At 45.9% G+C, this 22,044-nt stretch overlaps 1 protein-coding gene across 1 annotated transcript in view; it reads right to left on the reverse strand.

Annotated features, from left to right (window-relative positions):
* LOC112227653 (myotubularin-related protein 6) overlaps positions 1–19,511 on the reverse strand; it is a 26,680-nt gene extending 7,169 nt beyond the window's left edge. The window contains 9 exon segments of the mRNA XM_042308744.1: positions 39–164; positions 1,192–1,301; positions 1,384–1,516; positions 1,613–1,747; positions 3,749–3,877; positions 4,019–4,176; positions 4,466–4,628; positions 7,984–8,103; positions 19,261–19,511. Of these exon segments, the coding sequence (XP_042164678.1) occupies positions 39–164; positions 1,192–1,301; positions 1,384–1,516; positions 1,613–1,747; positions 3,749–3,877; positions 4,019–4,176; positions 4,466–4,628; positions 7,984–8,103; positions 19,261–19,284 (1,098 nt within the window). The 5' untranslated portion in view covers positions 19,285–19,511.
* Between the last annotated feature and the right edge of the window lie 2,533 nt (positions 19,512–22,044).

Consider the following 22,044-nt stretch of genomic DNA (forward strand, 5'->3'; position numbering starts at 1 on the left):
CATGAAGCCTTTGATGGTACGGAGGGACACAGACCTACCATGAAGCCTTTGATGGTGCGGTAGAAGGGGTCCATGAGCAGAGCTCCCAGAGAGCAGACCTGGGCTGTCCGATCCCAGCCGTCTGAACAGTGGACCAACACACTGGCTCCTTCTACTGTTACTGCCTATGGAGGGAGGAGGGGAGAGAGAGGAGGAAAAGAGAGGTTTGTGACCTGTTACCACAAGAAAAGAGCAACCAGTGAAGAACAAACACCATTGTAAATACAACATTAAGTTTATTTATTTTCCCTTTTGTACTTTAACTATTTGCACATTGTTATAACACTGTATATAGACATACTATGGAAGTGTGTTTAAATGCTAAATTGTAATTATTTCACCACTTTGGCCTGTTTATTGCCTTACCTCCCTTATCCTACCTCATTTCCACACACTGTATACAAATTTTCTACTGTATTATTGACTATGTTTTGTTTATTCCATGTGTAACTCTGTGTTGTTGTTTGTGTCGAACTGCTTTGCTTTATCTTGGCCAGGTCGCAGTTGTAAATGAGAAGTTGTTCTCAACTGGCCCACCTGGTTAAATAAAAGGTGAAAAAATATATATATATATATATTACATTTGAAATGTCTATTCCTTTGTAACTTTTGTGAGGGTAATGTTTACTGTTATTTTTTTATTATCTATTTCACTTGTTATGGCAATGTTAACATATGTTTCCCAGGCCTATAAAGCCCCTTGAACTGAATTGTGAGAGTGAAAGGTTCATCACTTCCCTTGTCATTATCAAAACATGGAACAGATGTTGGATGCAGTCCAGGGAAGACATTCCAACATCAGTGGGACTAACTAGATCTGAAGAGCAGAAGGTGGCGGGACTAACTAGATCTGAAGAGCAGAAGGTGGCGGGACTAACTAGATCTGAAGAGCAGAAGGTGGCGGGACTAACTAGATCTGAAGAGCAGAAGGTGGCGGGACTAACTAGATCTGAAGAGCAGAAGGTGGCGGGACTAACTAGATCTGAAGAGCAGAAGGTAGCGGGACTAACTAGATCTGAAGAGCAGAAGGTGGCGGGACTAACTAGATCTGAAGAGCAGAAGGTGGCGGGACTAACTAGATCTGAAGAGCAGAAGGTGGCGGGACTAACTAGATCTGAAGAGCAGAAGGGGATTGGAGGCCCGGGACCTTACCTTGGTGAGGAAGATGGCTGCGTCTACCACAGCTTTGACGTGTCGTAGCCAACCAGAGCTCTCCAAGCCCAGCAGGTAGTCATTCACTGACAGAGAACGAGTTCCCACCACTAAGAGAGAGAGAGAGAGAGGTAGAGGGAGTCTGAGTGTCTGTCTGTGCTGAGTGAGTGAGTGAGTTTGAGCGTAACTAACCTTCCAGTAGTTTCTGTAGGCTGGTCCTCATCACGTGGATGTTCTCAATCCCCACAAACTGAAAGCGGATGTTGGAGTAGTTATCTTCATTCTCATAGCCTTTACCAGCTGCTCTGTTGGCCATGGCATTCAACTGCAGAGAGGGAGGAAGATTAACACACACAGAGGGACTGAGAATGTCCACATACTTCTGTGGGAGGAGATAGCCAGCCATGTCGAGATTGGGTACCTTGGGCCTGGTATCCATGACGTAGACAAATCGGCTGTTGTGATTGGCTTTGCTGATGGCCTGCAGCATGCTCTCATCCTCCAGGCATCGCGCGCTAAACCCAGAGAGAGGCTGGCTGCACCGACACACCGCTGCCTGCAGGGGGCAGAGACGAGCATGCAGATTAGGCCACACATACCTGATGATGTTTTAGGGATTATATCACAGGAGGTTGGTGGCACCTTAATTGGGGAGGATAGGCTTGTGGTAATGACTGGAGCGGAATCAGTGGAATGATATTAAATACATCAAACACATTGTCTCCAGAAGTTTGGTGCCTTTCCATTTGCTCCGTTCTGGACATTATTATGAGCCGTCCTCCCATCAGCAGCCTCCACTGGGTTATATGTAGGTTTGAGATGTAGGTAAGATGTTAGGAGGATGCTGGGTAAGGGTTAGGAGGATGCTGGGTAAGGGTTAGGAGGACGCTGGGTAAGGTAAGGGTTAGGAGGACGCTGGGTAAGGTAAGGGTTAGGAGGACGCTGGGTAAGGTAAGGGTTAGGAGGACGCTGGGTAAGGTAAGGGTTAGGAGGACGCTGGGTAGGGTAAGGGCTAGGAGGACACTGGGTAAGGGCTAGGAGGACACTGGGTAAGGGCTAGGAGGACGCTGGGTAAGGGCTAGGAGGACACTGGGTAAGGGCTAGGAGGACGCTGGGTAAGGGCTAGGAGGACACTGGGTAGGAGATAGGAGGACGCTGGGTAAGGACGCTGGGTAAGCTAGGAGGACGCTGGGTAAGGTGGGTAAGGGTTAGGAGGAGGGTTGGGAGGACTGCTGGGTGGGTAAGGTAAGGGGGTAAGGGTTATGAGGACGCTTGGTAAGGTAAGGGTTAGGAGGACGCTGGGTAAAGGGTTAGGAGGACGCTGGGTAAGGGTTAGGAGGACGCTGGGTAGGTAAGGGTTAGGAGGACGCTGGGTAGGTAAGGGTTAGGAGGACGCTGGGTAAGGTAAGGGGGTAGGAGGACGCTGGGTAAGGGCTAGGAGGACGCTGGGTAAAGGCTAGGAGGACTGGGTAAGGGCTAGGACGCTGGGTAAGGGCTAGGAGGACGCTGGGTAAAGGCTAGGGCTGGGTAGGAGGAGGACGCTGGGTAAGGGCTAGGAGGACGCTGGGTAAGGGCTAGGAGGACGCTGGGTAAGGGCTAGGAGGACGCTGGGTAAGGGCTAGGAGGACGCTGGGTAAGGGCTAGGAGGACGCTGGGTAAAGGCTAGGAGGGGGTAAGGGCTAGGAGGACGCTGGGTAGGGGCTGGGTAAGGGCTAGGAGGACGCTGGGTAAGGGCTAGGAGGACGCTGGGTAAGGGCTAGGAGGACGCTGGGTAAGGGCTAGGAGGACGCTGGGTAAGGGCTAGGAGGACGCTGGGTAAGGGCTAGGAGGACGCTGGGTAAGGGCTAGGAGGACGCTGGGTAAGGGCTAGGAGGACGCTGGGTAAGGGCTAGGAGGACGCTGGGGGCTAAGGACGCTGGGTAAGGGCTAGGAGAGGACGCTGGGTAGGACGCTGGGTAAGGGGAGGACGCTGGGTAGGGCTAGGAGGACGCTGGGTAAGGGCTAGGAGGAGGACGCTGGGTAAGGGCTAGGAGGACGCTGGGTAAGGGCTGGGTAGGAGGACGCTGGGTAAGGGCTAGGAGGACGCTGGGTAAGGGCTAGGAGGACGCTGGGTAAGGGCTAGGAGGACGCTGGGTAAGGGCTAGGAGGACGCTGGGTAAGGGCTAGGAGGACGCTGGGTAAGGGTGGGTAGGGCTAGGGACGCTGGGTAAGGGCTAAGGTGGGTAAGGGCTAGGGACGCTGGGTAAGGGCTAGGAGGACGCTGGGTAAGGGTTAGGAGGACGCTGGGTAAGGGTTAGGAGGACTGGGTGGGGCTAGGAGGTAAGGGTTAGGAGGACGCTGGGTAAGGTAAGGAGGACGCTGGGTAAGGGTTAGGAGGACGCTGGGTAAGGGTAAGGACGCTGGGACGGGTTAGGAGGACGGGTAAAGGTAAGGAGGACGCTGGGTAAGGTAAGGAGGACGCTGGGTAAGGTAAGGAGGAAGGAGGACGCTGGGTAAGGTAAGGAGGACGCTGGGTAAGGTAAGGAGGACGCTGGGTAAGGTAAGGGTTAGGTGTTACCTTCTTCTCCTGGTAGAAGTATGTGAGGACAGGGAAGCGTCCTTTGCTCCTGAACTTGGAGCTGCCGACGATGATGGGCTTACTGGCTGTGATGGGCACATACAGGTCCCTGGGATACGTCTCACAGATCTACAACACAACAAGAGGGAATATTACATAGGACAGGTTGTAAAACATCCAATCAATAATATTACATTAGATCTGCAGACAACAAAGGTTTGTTTCTGGACAGGGCCTTCGCCTAACATTTACTATTGATAGACCCCCCACCTTGTAGTTCCTGTTGACATCAGTGAGCTGCCATTGGTCGCAGGGGACGCCCATCCTCTCAAACTCTGCCCCCAGGTCAATGAGCTGCCAGCCCTCCTCTCTCTGCTGCTCGTTCTGCTTGGGGTTGTAGGAGAACGCATAGAGCTCCTCATAGGATACTAGGAAGGGAGAGAGAGATGGAGAAGAGAGGAGGAGGCAGAGAGGACAGATGGAGAAGGGGGAGGGGAGAGAGGAGGGAAGGAGGGGTGGGAGAGAAGAGGGAAGAGGAAAGAGAGGGAGGGAGAGAGATGGTTAGGAGAAGGGGGAGGAAGAAAGGGGAGGGAAGAGGAGGAGAGAGGGAGGAGAAGGGGAAGAGAGAGAGAAAATGTGAACATTCTTTTGAAACTTCACTTGACTCAAGCATCCTGCACACACTCAAAGACAGAGACCCAGACACACATTAGGTACCTGGTCGTAGCAGTCTGAGCAGTGAGCTGTAGATGTCGTGACAGTCTCTCTCTCTCTGGACCACAAAGTGGACCACTCTGAAGTTACGACACTGGATGACCAGGGGACAACCGCTGGTGGTCAACGACAGCTTCTCCACTGACCCGATGTGGTGGTGCAGGATCTGGAGGGGAACACAAAACAGACATGACACCTGATAGACTGATCATGACACCTGGCCTATATACTGGACATGTTCAGTCTGATGTCATTTATACAGGTGGAAAATACTTTATTTTATTATCTCGCTCTATTGAACATGTCACACACACACACACACTCATCGCAATCAGCATAGATCATCATATATATCTTTCTGTATGCCAGCAGTGTGTGAATGCATATTAGATAACACACACACACACACACATATCTTTCTGTATGCCAGCAGTGTGTGAATGCATATTAGATAACACACACACACATATCTTTCTGTATGCCAGCAGTGTGTGAATGCATATTAGATAACACACACACACACATATCTTTCTGTATGCCAGCAGTGTGTGAATGCATATTAGATAACACACACACAAACACACACACATATCTTTCTGTATGCCAGCAGTGTGTGAATGCATATTAGATAACCCACAACTCTATTGGGACTTTAATCCTGGGAAGGTATTCAAATGTGCATTAAATCAGCATAGTTAATCACTAGCAGAACGTTCCAGCACAGACGGAGGTGTGTGAGACAAGTGAGTGAAAGTGGTGTTGGGGGGAAAACATACAACATTATAAAATTCATGTACACAAACCACAAATGTGCTGTTATTATGTGAAAAACAAAAACAGATTTCCTCAGTGCTGGGGGGGGTGCAGCTTAAGCCCCACCCTCATCAACACTTAACTACGAATTGACAGGGGCACTAGAACAGTCTACAGCACCCGGCATCACCCTACTAGAATCTGAAGTCAAATGTCTACTGTTTGCTGATGATCTGGTGCTTCTGTCACCAAACAAGGAGGGCAGACAGCAGCACCTAGATCTTCTGTACAGATTCTGCCAGACCTGGGCCCTGGCAGTAAATCTCAATAAGACCAAAATAATGGTGTTCCAAAAAAGGTCCAGTTGCCAGGACCACGAATACAAATTCCATCAAGACACTGTTGCCCTAAAGCACACAAACTATACCTACCTCGGCCTAAACATCAGCGCCACAGGTAACTTCCACAAAGCTGTGAACGATCTGAGAGACAAGGCAAGAACGGCCTTCTATGCAATCAAAAGGACATCCCAATTAGGATCTGGCTAAAAATACTTGAATCAGTTATAGAACCAATTGGTTGTGAGGTCTGGGGTCCGCTCACCAACCAAGAATTCACAAAATGGGACAAACACCAAATTGAGTCTCTGCATGCAGAATTCTGCAAAAATATCCTCCGTGTACAACGTAAAACACCAAATAATGCATGCAGAGCAGAATTAGGCCGATACACGCTAATTATCAAAATCCAGAAAAGAGACGCTAAATTCTACAATCAACTAAAAGGAAGCGATTCCCAAACCTTTGTCGGGTTCTAAATGAACCTATTAAAACTCACGGACGCTTAATATGGCTCAAAACAAGTTTATTCACCCATTGGGTTGATACCGCTGCATAACATTCACACAAGCACTGATATTTAACCCTTTCTCCTAGGCGGAGTCTCCTCCTCCACATCTGTACAAGCACTGATATTTAACCCTTTCTCCTAGGCGGAGTCTCCTCCTCCACATCTGTACAAGCACTGATATTTAACCCTTTCTCCTAGGCGGAGTCTCCTCCCCCACATCTGTACAAGCACTGATATTTAACCCTTTCTCCTAGGCGGAGTCTCCTCCTCCACAACCGAACAGCGAATGCATCTCTGTTGCTAGGCAGAACCTTAGTGAGATCTGTTCTTCCTCACTTCATCTGACCTGACCTCTCCCCAAAGTGCTCACTCCTCCCCAACTCACAGCTGTCTTTTCACCTCCCGTAGGATCACTGATGGCTAACAATAACATATCCAGACAGAACGTATAGGTTCCCCTCTCAGTAACATATCCAGACAGAACGTTAAACGTTCCCCTCTCAGTAACATATCCAGACAGAACGTATAGGTTCCCCTCTCAGTAACATATCCAGACAGAACGTATAGGTTCCCCTCTCAGTAACATATCCAGACAGAACGTATAGGTTCCCCTCTCAGTAACATATCCAGACAGAACGTATAGGTTCCCCTCTCAGTAACATATCCAGACAGAACGTATACGTTCCCCTCGCAGTAACATGAATAAGTATATTTCATATTTTCATATTTTTTGACTGACCCAAACTTAAGGAAAGCTTTGACTATGTTCAGACTCAGTGAGCATAGCCTTGCTATTGAGAAAGGCCGCCGTAGGCAGATCTGGCTCTCAAGAGAAGACAGGCTATGTGCACACTGCCCACAAAATGAGGTGGAAACTGAGCTGCACTTCCTAACCTCCTGCCAAATGTATGACAATATTAGAGACACATATTTCCCTCAGATTACACAGACCCACAAATAATTTTAAAACAAATCCAAGCTTGATAAACTCCCATATCTGTTAAGTGAAATACCACAGTGTCCCGTCACAGCAGCAAGATGTGTGACCTGTTGCCACAAGAAAAGGCCAACCAGTGAAGAACAAACACCATTATAAATACAAACTATATTAATCTGTTTATTTATTTTCCCTTTCATACTTCAACTATTTGCACATTTTTATAACACTGTAGCCGATAATATAATATCTGAAATGTACATTCTTTTCAAACTTGTGTGAATGTAATGTTTACTGTTCATTTCCGATTGTTTATTTCCCTTTTGTTTATCCATTTCACTTGCTTTGGCAATGTAAACATGTGTCCCATGCCAATAAAACCCCATGGGGAGAGAGAGGAGAGACTGAAAATGCTGACTGATAGCTAGCTACCAAATTAACTCCTACACACATACCTTCCCTGTGCTCAACAGTAGAAGAGGGAAGAATTGTGTAGGAACTTTGGCAGCAGTTTCTCTGCTGAAATCAGACTGTAACTTCAGAGATGTGACTGAAAGCCCTGAAGAACCACAGGGTTTACCGACTTGTGTTCCAGGCTCCAGCCCAGCAACAACTAACACACCTGATTCAGCTGCTCAACCTAGGCCATTCTTACTTCCTCTCCTTGATCTCTCCCTCCTTCCCTTTCCACCTAGCCCTGTCAACAGGTTACTAAGGCGACGGGAGACAAGGCTGGGCCGGCAGGTTATTGTAGCCACAGTTGTCACGTGAGGAAGGCTGAACCCGGTTCCCACGGTGTCTCAACAGTAATTCTCTTTCACCGCTAGACAGACAACAATACACCCACACAATCAAACACCCATGTATCAAAGTACACTGTAGTGTAGATGTGTGTGTCAAGCAGGAGCTAAAGGAAGTCCTACATTCTGAACTCAGAGCTCTGTGTGAGGTAAGGTGTGTTCTGAATACCAGTCCTTCTCACCCAGATCTCCTGGGCGCCGTCGGCATTGCTCTCCACGAAGATGAGGTGTGTAGCCGTCAGGTGCAGCGTCCCGCTGGTCGACTTGTTACTGAAACGGTCCAACAGACGCACCTGCTCCACCTGCACAAGTACACACACAGGTAAACAACGGTTAGAACCCAGGTAAACAATGACCCCCACCCACCCACCCACACACACACAGGTAAACAACGGTTAGAACCCAGGTAAACAATGACCCCCACCCCCACACACACACACAGGTAAACAACGGTTAGAACCCAGGTAAACAATGTCCCCTACCCACACACACACACACAGGTAAACAATGACCCCCACCCACACACACACAGGTAAACAATGACCCCTACCCACCCACACACACACAGGTAAACAATGACCCTACCCACCCACACACACACAGGTAAACAATGACCCCCACCCACCCACCCACACACACACAGGTAAACAATGACCCCCACCCACACACACACAGGTAAACAATGACCCCTACCCACCCACACACAGGTAAACAATGACCCCCACCCAAACACAGGTAAACAATGACCCCCACCCAAACACAGGTAAACAATGACCCCCACCCAAACACAGGTAAACAATGACCCCTACCCACCCACACACACACAGGTAAACAATGACCCCCACCCACACACACACAGGTAAACAATGACCCCTACCCACCCACACACAGGTAAACAATGACCCCCACCCAAACACAGGTAAACAATGACCCCCACCCACCCAAACACAGGTAAACAATGACCCCCACCCAAACACAGGTAAACAATGACCCCTACCCACCCACACACACACAGGTAAACAATGACCCCTACCCACACACACACACACAGGTAAACAATGACCCCCACCCACACACACACAGGTAAACAATGACCCCCACCCACACACACACAGGTAAACAATGACCCCTACCCACCCACACACACACAGGTAAACAATGACCCCCACCCACACACACACAGGTAAACAATGACCCCCACCCACCCACACACAGGTAAACAATGACCCCCACCCACCCACACACAGGTAAACAATGACCCCCACCCAAACACAGGTAAACAATGACCCCCACCCAAACACAGGTAAACAATGACCCCCACCCAAACACAGGTAAACAATGACCCCTACCCATCCACACACACACACAGGTAAACAATGACCCCCACCCACCCACACACACACAGGTAAACACAACCCCCACCCCACACACACAGGTAAACAATGACCCCTACCCACCCACACACACACACAGGTAAACAATGACCCCCACCCACACACACACAGGTAAACAATGACCCCCACCCACCCACACACAGGTAAACAATGACCCCCACCCACCCACACACAGGTAAACAATGACCCCCACCCAAACACAGGTAAACAATGACCCCCACCCAAACACAGGTAAACAATGACCCCTACCCACCCACACACACACAGGTAAACAATGACCCCTACCCACCCACACACACACAGGTAAACAATGACCCCCACCCACCCACACACACACAGGTAAACAATGACCCCCACCCACCCACACACACACACAGGTAAACAATGACCCCCACCCACCCACACACACACAGGTAAACAATGACCCCTACCCACCCACACACACACAGGTAAACAATGACCCCCACCCACACACACACACACAGGTAAACAATGACCCCTACCCACCCCAAAACACAGGTAAACACACACACACACAGGTAAACAATGACCCCTACCCACCCACACACACACGGATAAACAATGACCCCCACCCACACACACACAGGTAAACAATGACCCCCACCCAAACACAGGTAAACAATGACCCCCACCCAAACACAGGTAAACAATGACCCCTACCCACACACACAGGTAAACAATGACCCCCACCCAAACACAGGTAAACAATGACCCCCACCCAAACACAGGTAAACAATGACCCCTACCCACACACACAGGTAAACAACGGTTAGAACCCATGTAAACAATGACCCCTACCCACACACAGGTAAACAATGACCCCTACCCACCCACACACACAGAAATGAAATAGGATACGCAGCTGTCAATCTATATTAGATGTGTCAGACACAGTACTTGTTGTCAGTTATACAACAAGCAGAGCATTAGCCACTTAGCCAGAAAGAAAGGCTGGCAATTCTAATTACGGCTGTATATATAGAAGAGCTCTGGAGTGGCTGTGACTTGCATGTCATTTGTTACTGGAATTTCAATAGACTTCCCTCAGCTCATCTCAGCTCCCACACATGAACGCACTGTTAATCTCTCCCTCTCCACCTCTCCTCCTCTACTCCTCTCCACCTCTACTCCTCTCCTCCTCTCCACCTCTACTCCTCTACACCTCTACTCCTCTACACCTCTACTCCTCTACACCTCTCCACCTCTCCACCTCTACTCCTCTCCACCTCTACTCCTCTCCACCTCTACTCCTCTACACCTCTACACCTCTACTCCTCTCCTCCTCTCCACCTCTACACGTCTCCACCTCTACACGTCTCCACCTCTACACGTCTCCACCTCTACTCCTCTCCACCTCTACTCCTCTACTCCTCTCCACCTCTCCACCTCTCCACCTCTCCACCTCTACTCCTCTCCACCTCTACTCCTCTCCACCTCTACTCCTCTACTCCTCTCCACCTCTACACCTCTCCTCCTCTACTCCTCTCCACCTCTACTCCTCTCCACCTCTCCACCTCTCCTCCTCTCCACCTCTCCTCCTCTACTCCTCTCCACCTCTCCTCCTCTACTCCTCTCCACCTCTCCTCCTCTCCTCCTCTCCTCCTCTCCACCTCTCCTCCTCTACTCCTCTCCACCTCTCCTCCTCTCCACCTCTCCTCCTCTCCACCTCTCCTCCTCTCCACCTCTCCACCTCTACTCCTCTCCACCTCTCCTCCTCTCCACCTCTCCTCCTCTACTCCTCTCCACCTCTACTCCTCTCCACCTCTCCTCCTCTCCCACCTCTACACCTCTCCTCCTCTACTCCTCTACACCTCTCCACCTCTACTCCTCTCCACCTCTCCTCCTCTCCTCCTCTCCACCTCTCCACCTCTCCTCCTCTACTCCTCTCCACCTCTACACCTCTACTCCTCTCCACCTCTACACCTCTACTCCTCTCCACCTCTCCTCCTCTCTCCTCTCCACCTCTCCTCCTCTACTCCTCTACACCACTCTCCACCTCTACTCCTCTCCACCTCTCCTCCTCTCCTCCTCTCCACCTCTCCACCTCTCCTCCTCTACTCCTCTCCACCTCTCCTCCTCTACTCCTCTCCACCTCTACACCTCTACTCCTCTCCACATCTCCTCCTCTCCACCTCTCGACCTCTACTCCTCTACTCCTCTCCACCTCTACACCTCTACTCCTCTCCACCTCTCTCCCTCGTTCACTCAAATACATAGATCCAATATTTTTTTTTAAACTGTCCCTATTTTTCATTTATTTAACTAGGCAAGTCAATTAAGAACAAATTCTTATTTACAATGACGGCAAAAGGCCCCCCTGTGGGGATGGGGAATGAGATAAAAAACAAACAGTGGCTGTGTGTGTGTGTGTGTGTGTGTGTGTGTGTGTGTGTGTGTGTGTGTGTGTGTGTGTGTGTGTGTGTGTGTGTATGCAGGCGTGTGTAAAGTAAAAGATACTTCCTTACGTAAGACAACGCAAACTAGTGACATCAGGTGACAACAACATGTCTCAACAACCTGTTCCTCTATTTGTCCTTTGACCTCCTCCAGGGACACCAGGACCTGTAGTTATAGGTTGGCTGGGAGGGAATTCCAGACCAGGGGGCTGAGTAATGAAAGGACCTTTCTCCATGCTCTGGTAACATTTTCAGGACAGTTAGCATGAGATCTGAGCTCGTATGGCTTTTCATTTCGAGCGAGAAGAGAGAATAGATACAATGGCAGTTTTAAAAAATAAGAATGTAGCAGTGTTTGAGCCTGCGTGATGCTAGTGATGTCCACCCGACAGCACTGTAGAGATCACAGCTGTGAGTTCGACGTCTCTGACTGGTGACAAACGAAGGGGCTACATGATACACAGAGTCAAGAGCCTGCAGCGTAGAGCTGGAGACGTGTACATAAATAGTATCACCATAGTCTAACACAGAGAGGAAAAGTACAACGAATCAACTCCTTTCAAGCAGTAAAGGGGGAAAAACAAGCCTTGTGCTGGTAATAAAACCCAATACACAGCTTGTTCCTGACAAGGTTCTCTACGTGGCTGGTGAAGCTCTACTTCTCATCCACCTAAACTCAGATTGTTGAATGGTTTTGACTTGCTCTATGGAATGTCCTTCCAATGTAGTAATTTCATGGTTTTAGTATTGGAAAATACCATGCACTTTGTATACCGCATTAGTATTGGAAAATACCTACTACCAGGTATTCAGTCACAGAACTACCACGTCCTCGTTAACACTGCCACAGCTGTAACATCAGCAGAACATTGAGTCAGTGGGACCAAGGTAGTACACTGACAGCCTGGTTATTCATCTTGTAACCAGTCAAACTTAACTCTGTAACCTTTGTCTTGTCTTCACACCCTGTAGGTTATGTCTCACCTTAATGACATAATTTAGAACCCTTGACTGAATATAGATAAATAGCCTATTCTCTCTCTTTGAAAAGGTCTCTCTCTGTCTCCCAGCAACCAGCGTGGCGCTAGGCAACTCCACAGGATGGCGATCAGTCAACTCAGTCAAGGACTGGCAGAAAACAGAAGAACAGGAAGTGTGTGTGTGTGTGTGTGTGTGTGTGTGTGTGTGTGTGTAGGCTAAAGGAGATGGAAAAAAGAGGATGAGGGAAGAAATGGCCTGAAGTCCAGCTGATGACTCGGTCTGTTCTGTTTACCATTTATCCTAAGTGCATTGCCGTCCCAATGTAATACATTAGATTTCCTCGCTCCGGGCCGGATATTTGCATGATCCACTTTAGTTAACCATGAACCAAATATCAGGGGTTGACTGTCTGTGTGCTTCAAGAGATCAAACAGGGTTCTGGGGGCAGAGTCCGAAATACCGCAGATGGGAAACACACCTGCAGGCAACCCCTCCCACCCTTTCACCTGAACAAAACAACCACACCCTAGGAGTGTCAGTTTTGACAGACATACTTTTTTGTTTTGTTCAGGTGAAAGGGTGGGCGTGGTTGTTTTGTTCAGGTGAAAGGGTGGGCGTGGTTGTTTTGTTCAGGTGAAAGGGTGGGCGTGGCTGTTTTGTTCAGGTGAAACGGTGGGCGTGGCTATTTTGTTCAGGTGAAAGGGTGGGCGTGGCTGTTTTGTTCAGGTGAAAGGGTGGGTGTGGTTGTTTTGTTCAGGTGAAAGGGTGGGCGTGGCTGTTTTGTTCAGGTGAAAGGGTGGGCGTGGCTGTTTTGTTCAGGTGAAAGGGTGGGTGTGGTTGTTTTGTTCAGGTGAAAGAGTGGGCGTGGCTGTTTTGTTCAGGTGAAAGGGTGGGCGTGGTTGTTTTGTTCAGGTGAAAGTGTGGGCGTGGCTGTTTTGTTCAGGTGAAAGGGTGGGCGTGGTTGTTTTGTTCAGGTGAAAGGGTGGGCGTGGCTGTTTTGTTCAGGTGAAAGGGTGGGCGTGGCTGTTTTGTTCAGGTGAAACGGTGGGCGTGGCTGTTTTGTTCAGGTGAAAGGGTGGGCGTGGTTGTTTTGTTCAGGTGAAAGGGTGGGCGTGGCTGTTTTGTTCAGGTGAAAGGGTGGGCGTGGTTGTTTTGTTCAGGTGAAAGGGTGGGCGTGGCTGTTTTGTTCAGGTAAAAGGGTGGGCGTGGTTGTTTTGTTCAGGTGAAAGGGTGGGCGTGGCTGTTTTGTTCAGGTGAAAGGGTGGGCGTGGTTGTTTTGTTCAGGTGAAAGGGTGGGCGTGGCTGTTTTGTTCAGGTGAAAGGGTGGGCGTGGTTGTTTTGTTCAGGTGAAAGGGTGGGCGTGGCTGTTTTGTTCAGGTGAAAGGGTGGGCGTGGCTGTTTTGTTCAGGTGAAAGGGTGGGCGTGGCTGTTTTGTTCAGGTGAAAGGGTGGGTGTTGTTGCCTGCAGGTGTCCCCTGTCTGCAGTCTTTTGGGGACTGCCCCCAGGATCATGTTGTACAGAGTATTCCCTACAACACTTTTACTGCAGCACCCAGAATTAAATGTTTAAAAACCCAAATGTAATGCAAATGTCACTTAAATATGAATCATTGACCCAGAAGTACTTTTTCTTTTATAGAGTTGCTGAAAAATGACCCTCCAAAAAGGACTGAGTTGGCTCTTCAATCGGGATTTTTATTAAGCTACACCAACATGAAAGCTTTGAGCCTGAGAAAACTGTGGTTGTTACCCACTATAGCATGAAGAAAATACTGTCAACTTTGCTTTGTCATGGAGGACTGATTGGGCTCATTGATTCAAGGTGAAAATAAATGCTGTGCTCATGGAATGACCTGCTTTGAGCACTACTGAACAGTGCTATTTACATGTGGAAAATGAAGGTCATATGCTGCATTTGCTGTAGGCCTATTATTTACCTTTTAGTTGGTGACACTTTGATATCTTGATAATAATCTGCAGCTGTTTGAAGGACAATGGTGACCCCATGATCCGTCACACTAAATGCATTACCAGGAAACATGCAAGATAGTCTAATAAATCTAATATTGTGTTTGAGCCAAGGAGGACAAACAGAAACACGAGGCGGCTCGCTACAAAAACAGGTCACTGGCACATCACACAGTTATTAAGCGCCATAGTGAGAGACAACTGAGCGTAAACCAAGAAGTTCATCTCCACTGAGTTACATGATAAAGTGTGTAAATGATCTATGTCCACAGTGGATTCACCGAGTCGCTCTCCCCTGTTCTGAATCACCCCCTAAAACGCAAGCCTAATAGACAATTCAACTCATTCTAAAGACCATTCTACAGGCCATCCTATAGACCATCCTATAGACCATTGTAAATACCATCCTATTACAGGCAACATTCGCACTGAGGTAAAGGATAGAGCTGCCGCTTTCAAGGGGCGGGACTCTAACCCGGAAGCTTATAAGAAATCCCACTATGCCCTCCGACGAACCATCAAACAGGCAAAGCATCAATACAGGACTAAGATTGAATCGTACTACACCGGCTCTGATGCTCGTCAGATGTGGCAGGTCTGGTAAACTATTACAGACTGCAAAGGGAAGCACAGCCGAGAGCTGCCCAGTTTCACAGGCCTACCAGACGAGCTAAATCACGTTGAGGCAAGTAACAATGAAACATGCATGAGAGCACCAGTTATCCTGGACGACTGTGCGATCACACTCTCCGCAGCCGATGTGAGTAAGACCTTTAAACAGGTTGACATTCACAAAGCCGCAGGGTCAGACAGTTTACCAGGACGTCTACTGCAAGCATGCGCTGACCAAATGGCAAGTGTCTTCACTGACAATTTCAACCTGTCCCTGACTGAGTCTGTAATACCAACATGTTTCAAACAGACCACCATTGTCCCTGTGCTCAAGAACACTAACGTAACCTGCCTAAATAACAACCGACCCATAGCACTCAAGTCTGTAGCCATGAAATGCTTTGAAAGGCTGGTCATGGCTCATATCAACACCATTATCCCAGAAACCCTAGACCCACTCCAATTTGCATACCGCACCAACAGATCCACAGATGATGTAATCTCTACTGCACTCCACACTGCCCTTTCACACCTGGACAAAAGGAACACCTATGTGAGAATGCTGTTCATTGACTACAGCTCTGTGTTCAACACCATAGTGCCCTCTAAGCTCATCACTAAGCTAAGGACCCTGGGACTAAACACCTCCCTCTGGAAATGGATCATGAACTTCCTGAAGGGCCGCTCGCAGGTGGCAAGGGTAGGTAACAACACAGCCGCCAAGCTGATCCTCAACAAGGGGGCCCCTCAGTAGTCCGTGCTCAGTCTCCTCCTGTACTCCCTGTTCACTCATGACTGCACGGCCAGGCACGACTTCAACACCATCATTAAGTTTGCTGATGACAACAGTGATAGGCCTGATCACCGACAACGATGAGACAGCCTATAGGGAGGTCATATACCTGACCGTGTGGTGCAAGGACAACAACCTCTCCCTCAACGTGATCAAGACAAAGGAGATGATGGTGGACTACTGGAAAAAGAGGACTGAGCACACCCCCATTCCCATCAATGGGGCTGTAATGGAGCAGGTTGAGAGCTTCAAGTTCCTTGGCGTCCACATCACCAACAAACTAACATGGTCCAAGATAGAGGTCGACCGATTATGATTTTTCAACTCCGATACCGATTATTGGAGGACCAAAAAAGTCGATACCGATTAGCCGATTAAAATTTTGTTTGAAATAATGACAATTACAACAATACCGAATGAACACTTGTTTTAACTTAATATAATACATCAATAATCATCCATTTAGCCTAAAATAAATAATGAAACATGTTCAATTTGGTTTAAATAATGCAAAAACAAAGTGTTGGAGAAAAAAGTAAAAGTGCAATATGTGCCATGTAAGAAAGCTAACGTTTAAGTTCCTTGCTCAGAACATGAGAACATATGAAAGCTGGTGGTTCCATTTAACATCAGTCTTCAATATTCCCAGGTAAGAAGTTTTAGGTTGTAGTTATTATAGGACTCTCTCTATACCATTTGTATTTCATTGACTATTGGATGTTCTTACAGGCACTTTAGTATTGCCAGTGTAACAGTATAGCTTCCGTCGCTCTCCTCGCCACTACCTGGGCTCAAACCAGGAACGCATCGACAACAGCCACCCTCGAAGCATCGTTACTCATCGCTCCACAAAATCCGCGGCCCTTGCGGAGCAAGGGGAACAACTACTCCAAGTCTCAGAGCGAGTGACGTTTGAAACGCTATTAGCGCGCGCCCCACTAACTAGCTAGCCATTTCACATCGGTTACACCAGCCTAATCTCGGGAGTTGATAGGCTTGAAGTCAGCGCAATGGAAGAGCTGCTGGCAAAACGCACGAAAGTGCTGTTTGAATGAATGCCTACGAGTCTGCTGGTGCCCACCATCGCTCAGTCAGACTGCTCTATCAAATCATAGACCTAATTGTAACATAATAACACACAGAAATATGAGCCTTAGGTCATTAATATGGTCAAATCTGGAAACTATCTCGAGAAAAAAAAAGTTTATTATTTCAGTGAAATACGGAACCGTTCCGTATTTTATCTAACAGGTGGCATCCATAAGTCTAAATATTCCTGTTACATTGCACAACCTACAATGTTATGTCATAATTACGTAAAATTCTGGCAAATTAGTTCGTAATGAGCCAGGTGGCCCAAACTGTTGCATATACCCTGACTCTGCGTGCAATGAAAGCAAGAGAAGTGACACAATTTCACCTGGTTAATGTTGCCTGTTAACCTGGATTTCTTTTAGCTAAATATGTAGGTTTAAAAATATGTAATTCTGTGTATTGATTTTAAGAAAGGCAATGATGTTTATGGTTAGGTACAGTCGTGCAACGATTGTGCTTTTTTCACAAATGCGCTTTTGATAAATCATCCCCCGTTTGGCGAAGTTGGCTGTCTTTGTTAGGAAGAAATAGTCTTCACACAGTTTGCAACGAGCCAGACGGCCCAAACTGCTGCATATAACGTTACCCTGACTCTGTTGAAAGAGAAGTGACACAATTTACCTAGTTAAAAGAAATTCATGTTAGCAGGCAATATTAACCAAATATGCAGGTTTAAAAATATATACTTGTGTATTGATTTTAAGAAAGGCATTGATGTTTATGGTTAGGTACACGTTGGAGCAACGACAGTTATTTTTCGCGAATGCGCACCACAACGATTATATTCAATGCAGGACACGCTAGATAAACTACTAATATCATCAACCATGTGTAGTTAACTAGTGATTATGATTGATTGATTGTTTTTTATAAGATAAGTTTAATGCTAGCTAGCAACTTACTGCATTCGCGTAACAGGCAGGCTCCTCGTGGAGTGCAATATAAGGCAGGTGGTTAGAGTGTTGGACTAGTTAACCGTAAGGTTGCAAGATTGAATCCTCAAGCCATAAGACTCCTGAACAGCTTATCAAATGGCTACGCAGACTATTTGCATTGTGCCCCCCTTCTCCTTCTACTCTCTGTCATTATCTATGCCTAGTCACTTTAATAACTCTACCTTCATGTACATATTACCTCAGTTACCCACACATTGACTCTGTACCAGTACCCCCTGTATATAGCATCTCTGTTGTTATTTACTGCTGCTCTTTAATTATCTGTCATTCTTATCTCTTCTTTTTAAACTGCATTGTTGGTTAAGGGCTTGTATGTAAGCATTTCACTGTTGTGTTCGGCGCATGTGACAAATAACGTTGTAGATTACACCACTGCTGTCATCCTTAAGTGTTTATTCAAGTTGGATCATCTTTGGATGCCAACAGCAGTCACACCATTGGAAGACATAGTTTGGACAGTAGCCCACAAAAGCCTATTCCTGCTCTATTCCCACAATCCATCAAACACATCTGGTGTCTCATCATAGTGGTCTCTGACTTGTGGTTGGACTCGCTCAGGTGGAACAAATAAACTTGCGCCTTTTTCCAATGCTGATTTGAATGTAATTTCTAATATTCATGTATGTAAACATACTGAATGATAATTGGATGCATTTTACCGCCGTATCATACTGTGCTATGATTGGTTAAGACCCCCAGATGGTTAGGTCATGGGCAATTGATCCTGGTTGGAGATACGTGAACATGCAAGTTATAGCTAGCTAATAAAGACCTACGTTAAGAAATATCCTGTAGTACTGCATTTTATTATTTTGTACAAAGCGTGCAAAACAAGACATAATTGACAACAGATTACTATAATTTGTTTTCTTCTTCCGCATCCTTTATGAATTTAAAAGTAATCCTCTAGCTTTATAAAAGTATTTGTAATCCGATTACAATATCTTGCTGGTAACGTAACTGATTCGTTTATATGAAAATGTAATCCCTTACATGTACCGGATTACTTTGCTCCCCAACCCTGAACACACATTGAGAAAGCTGGCTGGCTAACTAGCCACCCCTGCAACATTATCCTATATCTATTTGGACACCACTGTCAACGCACCATTCGTTATTGCATAGCAAGTCATTATTGTTAGCTTGCTAATTACATACATACTAACTACATAGCATGCATTTTAAATGTTTTTGCTGGGTGGTAGAAAATAGCTACGCAAGTTAGTTAACGTTAGCTGTCTTACCTTTGGCGTTCGGATATGTTCCATTTCTCTGACAGCTGTCAGTGCAAGCAACGATATAAACAGTTGATCGGTGATATGATTCGCACATCGACTATCAAGGTGCGGCAAGCTGATGTTATCTGATTGCTTTTTTTACTTGCTACCGGCATTCGTTGAGCGTTCACGATTGTGTATGTTTTCAGTAGATGTTAGCTATCGGCTCTTCACAGCACTTCCTGCTTGGGCGTACTTCTCCGCTACGGACTACAACCACAGCAGGCATTATGGGACATTGAGTTTCTAACCAGTAATTTGCAATGCCGCGTTCAAAACAACTGAGAACTCGGAAAACTCCGTTAGTAAATTCAAAAGGGCAACTCGGGTAAAAAAAACTAGTTCTGACTTCCGGTCATCCAACACGGAATTCCAACTTTTTTTTATTTTATTTTTTTAATTAACAACAAATCAATACATAAAGCACATGAGGGAACACAAGCATACATAGATTACAAACAATGGACAATCGAGCTAGGGGCGGGGCTGGGGGCGGGGCTAAGGGGTACAATATCACATTACAATTACACAAGGACCTTAAGGGACATACATATACTTAGAATTCTAACAGCTTTTTTGTTAGTAGAGCATTTAACCGTCTTAAAATACAGTTCAATTTCTTTTTGTAGGGTACGAAAATGTGGCTTTCTGTTTGTAAATTTATATTTGTGTATAATGAAATTTGGCCAAAAGAAGAATGAAATGAATTACATAAAAATGTTTCAGCTTATTTCTATTGTATGTAAAGAATCCAAACAAGTACATCTCTCCACAATAGTGTAAAATATTCATAAATGTGTTCAATTATAAACCTACTGATGTCTTGCCACAGTTTTCTTACATGCATAAAATGCCAAAAAAGATGCAACACTGTTTCTGGCTGGTCATTACAAAAGGAGCAATTTGAGTTGATGTTTTCCTTAAACTTCTTCATAATAGTGGTTGGCAGGATAATATTTATGAATAATCTTAAAGGAAACTTCCTTAATTTTGTTAACAAGTAGGTATGTGTGTGGCAACATCCAAACTTTTTTCCAACAGATATTATCAATAAATCCATTCCAATAAGGTATGACATAAGGTATAGATACAACATCCTGCTGAAACAAGGTTCGTATCGCTCTGTTGTTGAATGGACCAAAAGAGAAACAAATCTTTCCTGCTGATGAGTCAACAGGGTCAATAGAAGGTAGGCTCTGAGGGTCAGGTCTTGACACGTTCCTGAATAACATAGCAACACCTGAAGGAATGGCATCTAAAACAATTGCAAAATCTTTAGGTGTTACAGGGACCTTGTAAAGTGATAAGAATTCCTTATAACTGAGTAAAAGACCCTCTGCATTTACCAGTTGGCTCACCAATAGGATATTATTTTGGAACCAAAATCTAAAAACAAATAAGTATTTTTATACAATATATCCTTATTATTCCATATATAATATTTTTTGGAGAAAAATTGTGTTTATAAATGAAGGACCATGACATGAAAACCTGACGATGAAAAGCAGAAAGTTTCACTGGAACTCTGTCAATATTATAATTGCAAAACAACATGAAGTTAAGGCCACCAAAAGTAAAGAAGACATGATGAGGAATACAATTCCATATAGAAGTGGGTCTTCTTAGGAATTATTTTATCCAATTGATCTTAAAAGTATTATTTAAAGTAGTAAAGTCCAGAAAATTCAGTCCACCATTCTCATAAGTGTTCATTACAACAGTTTTCCTAATGTAATGGGTACGGTTTCTCCACAGAAAGTTGAAAAGCATCTGGTCTATCTCCTTGCTTATTTTACTGTTAAGATATAAAGATAGAGCACCATATGTTAGTCTAGAGATACCTTCAGCCTTCGTTATTAGGACTCTACCTTTTAAAGATAAGTCCCTCTGTAGCCATTGATTTAGCTTCTTCTGGGTTTAAAAAAAAGAGGGTTCAAATGTAGTAAGCCTCTAGACTTCTGATCCTTTGTAATGGTTATGCCTAAATATGTAAGTTCTTCTTTTACTGGAATACCATAATATGAAGGTGTCACACAATATTTGACAGCTATGAGTTCACATTTATTAATGTTAAGATATAGAGCAGACGCTTTGGAAAAGGATTGTATCACACTGATCGATATGGGAATTTGGTTAGCGTCTTTCAGAAAAAGTGTAGTATCATCAGCCAGCTGGCTTATAATAATTTCTTTACCAGCTATGGAAATACCTTGTACAGGACTATTATTTAAAGAATTTGCAAGAAGTTGAGTGATTAATAAAAACAGGTAAGGAGAAGGAGGACAACCTTGCCTAATTCCTCTCTTTTACTCAAATCTAGGTGAGCTGCCATATTTCAATTTGATAGACCATTTGCAGAGAGTCTTAATAGCCTTACAGACAAAATCCCCAAAGCCAAGTCTCTCAAGGGAGTGGAAGAGAAACTGATGCTCTACTGTGTCAAATGCATTATAAAAATCTAAAAGCTAAGCTATCCTCAGTCCTAGGTCTGAGTAGTCAAGTATGTCTAATACTAGTCTGACATTGTTAGAAATATGTCTGTTCCTCCTGAAGCCAGACTGTGTTTCATCAATGATTTCATCCAGAACTTCTTTAATTATTTTTCCAAGTAGTAAGTCTAATATCTTATAGTCATTATTAAGAAGACAAATTGGACGCCAGTTATCGATGAGCAGCACTTGTTTTTTATGCTTACAGGTATCAGTGTTATTAACCCCTGACTCATTGTAGGAGGGAGAACATTGTTTTTAA

This window comes from Oncorhynchus tshawytscha, linkage group LG29, assembly GCF_018296145.1.
Source record: "Oncorhynchus tshawytscha isolate Ot180627B linkage group LG29, Otsh_v2.0, whole genome shotgun sequence".
NCBI lineage: Eukaryota > Metazoa > Chordata > Actinopteri > Salmoniformes > Salmonidae > Oncorhynchus > Oncorhynchus tshawytscha.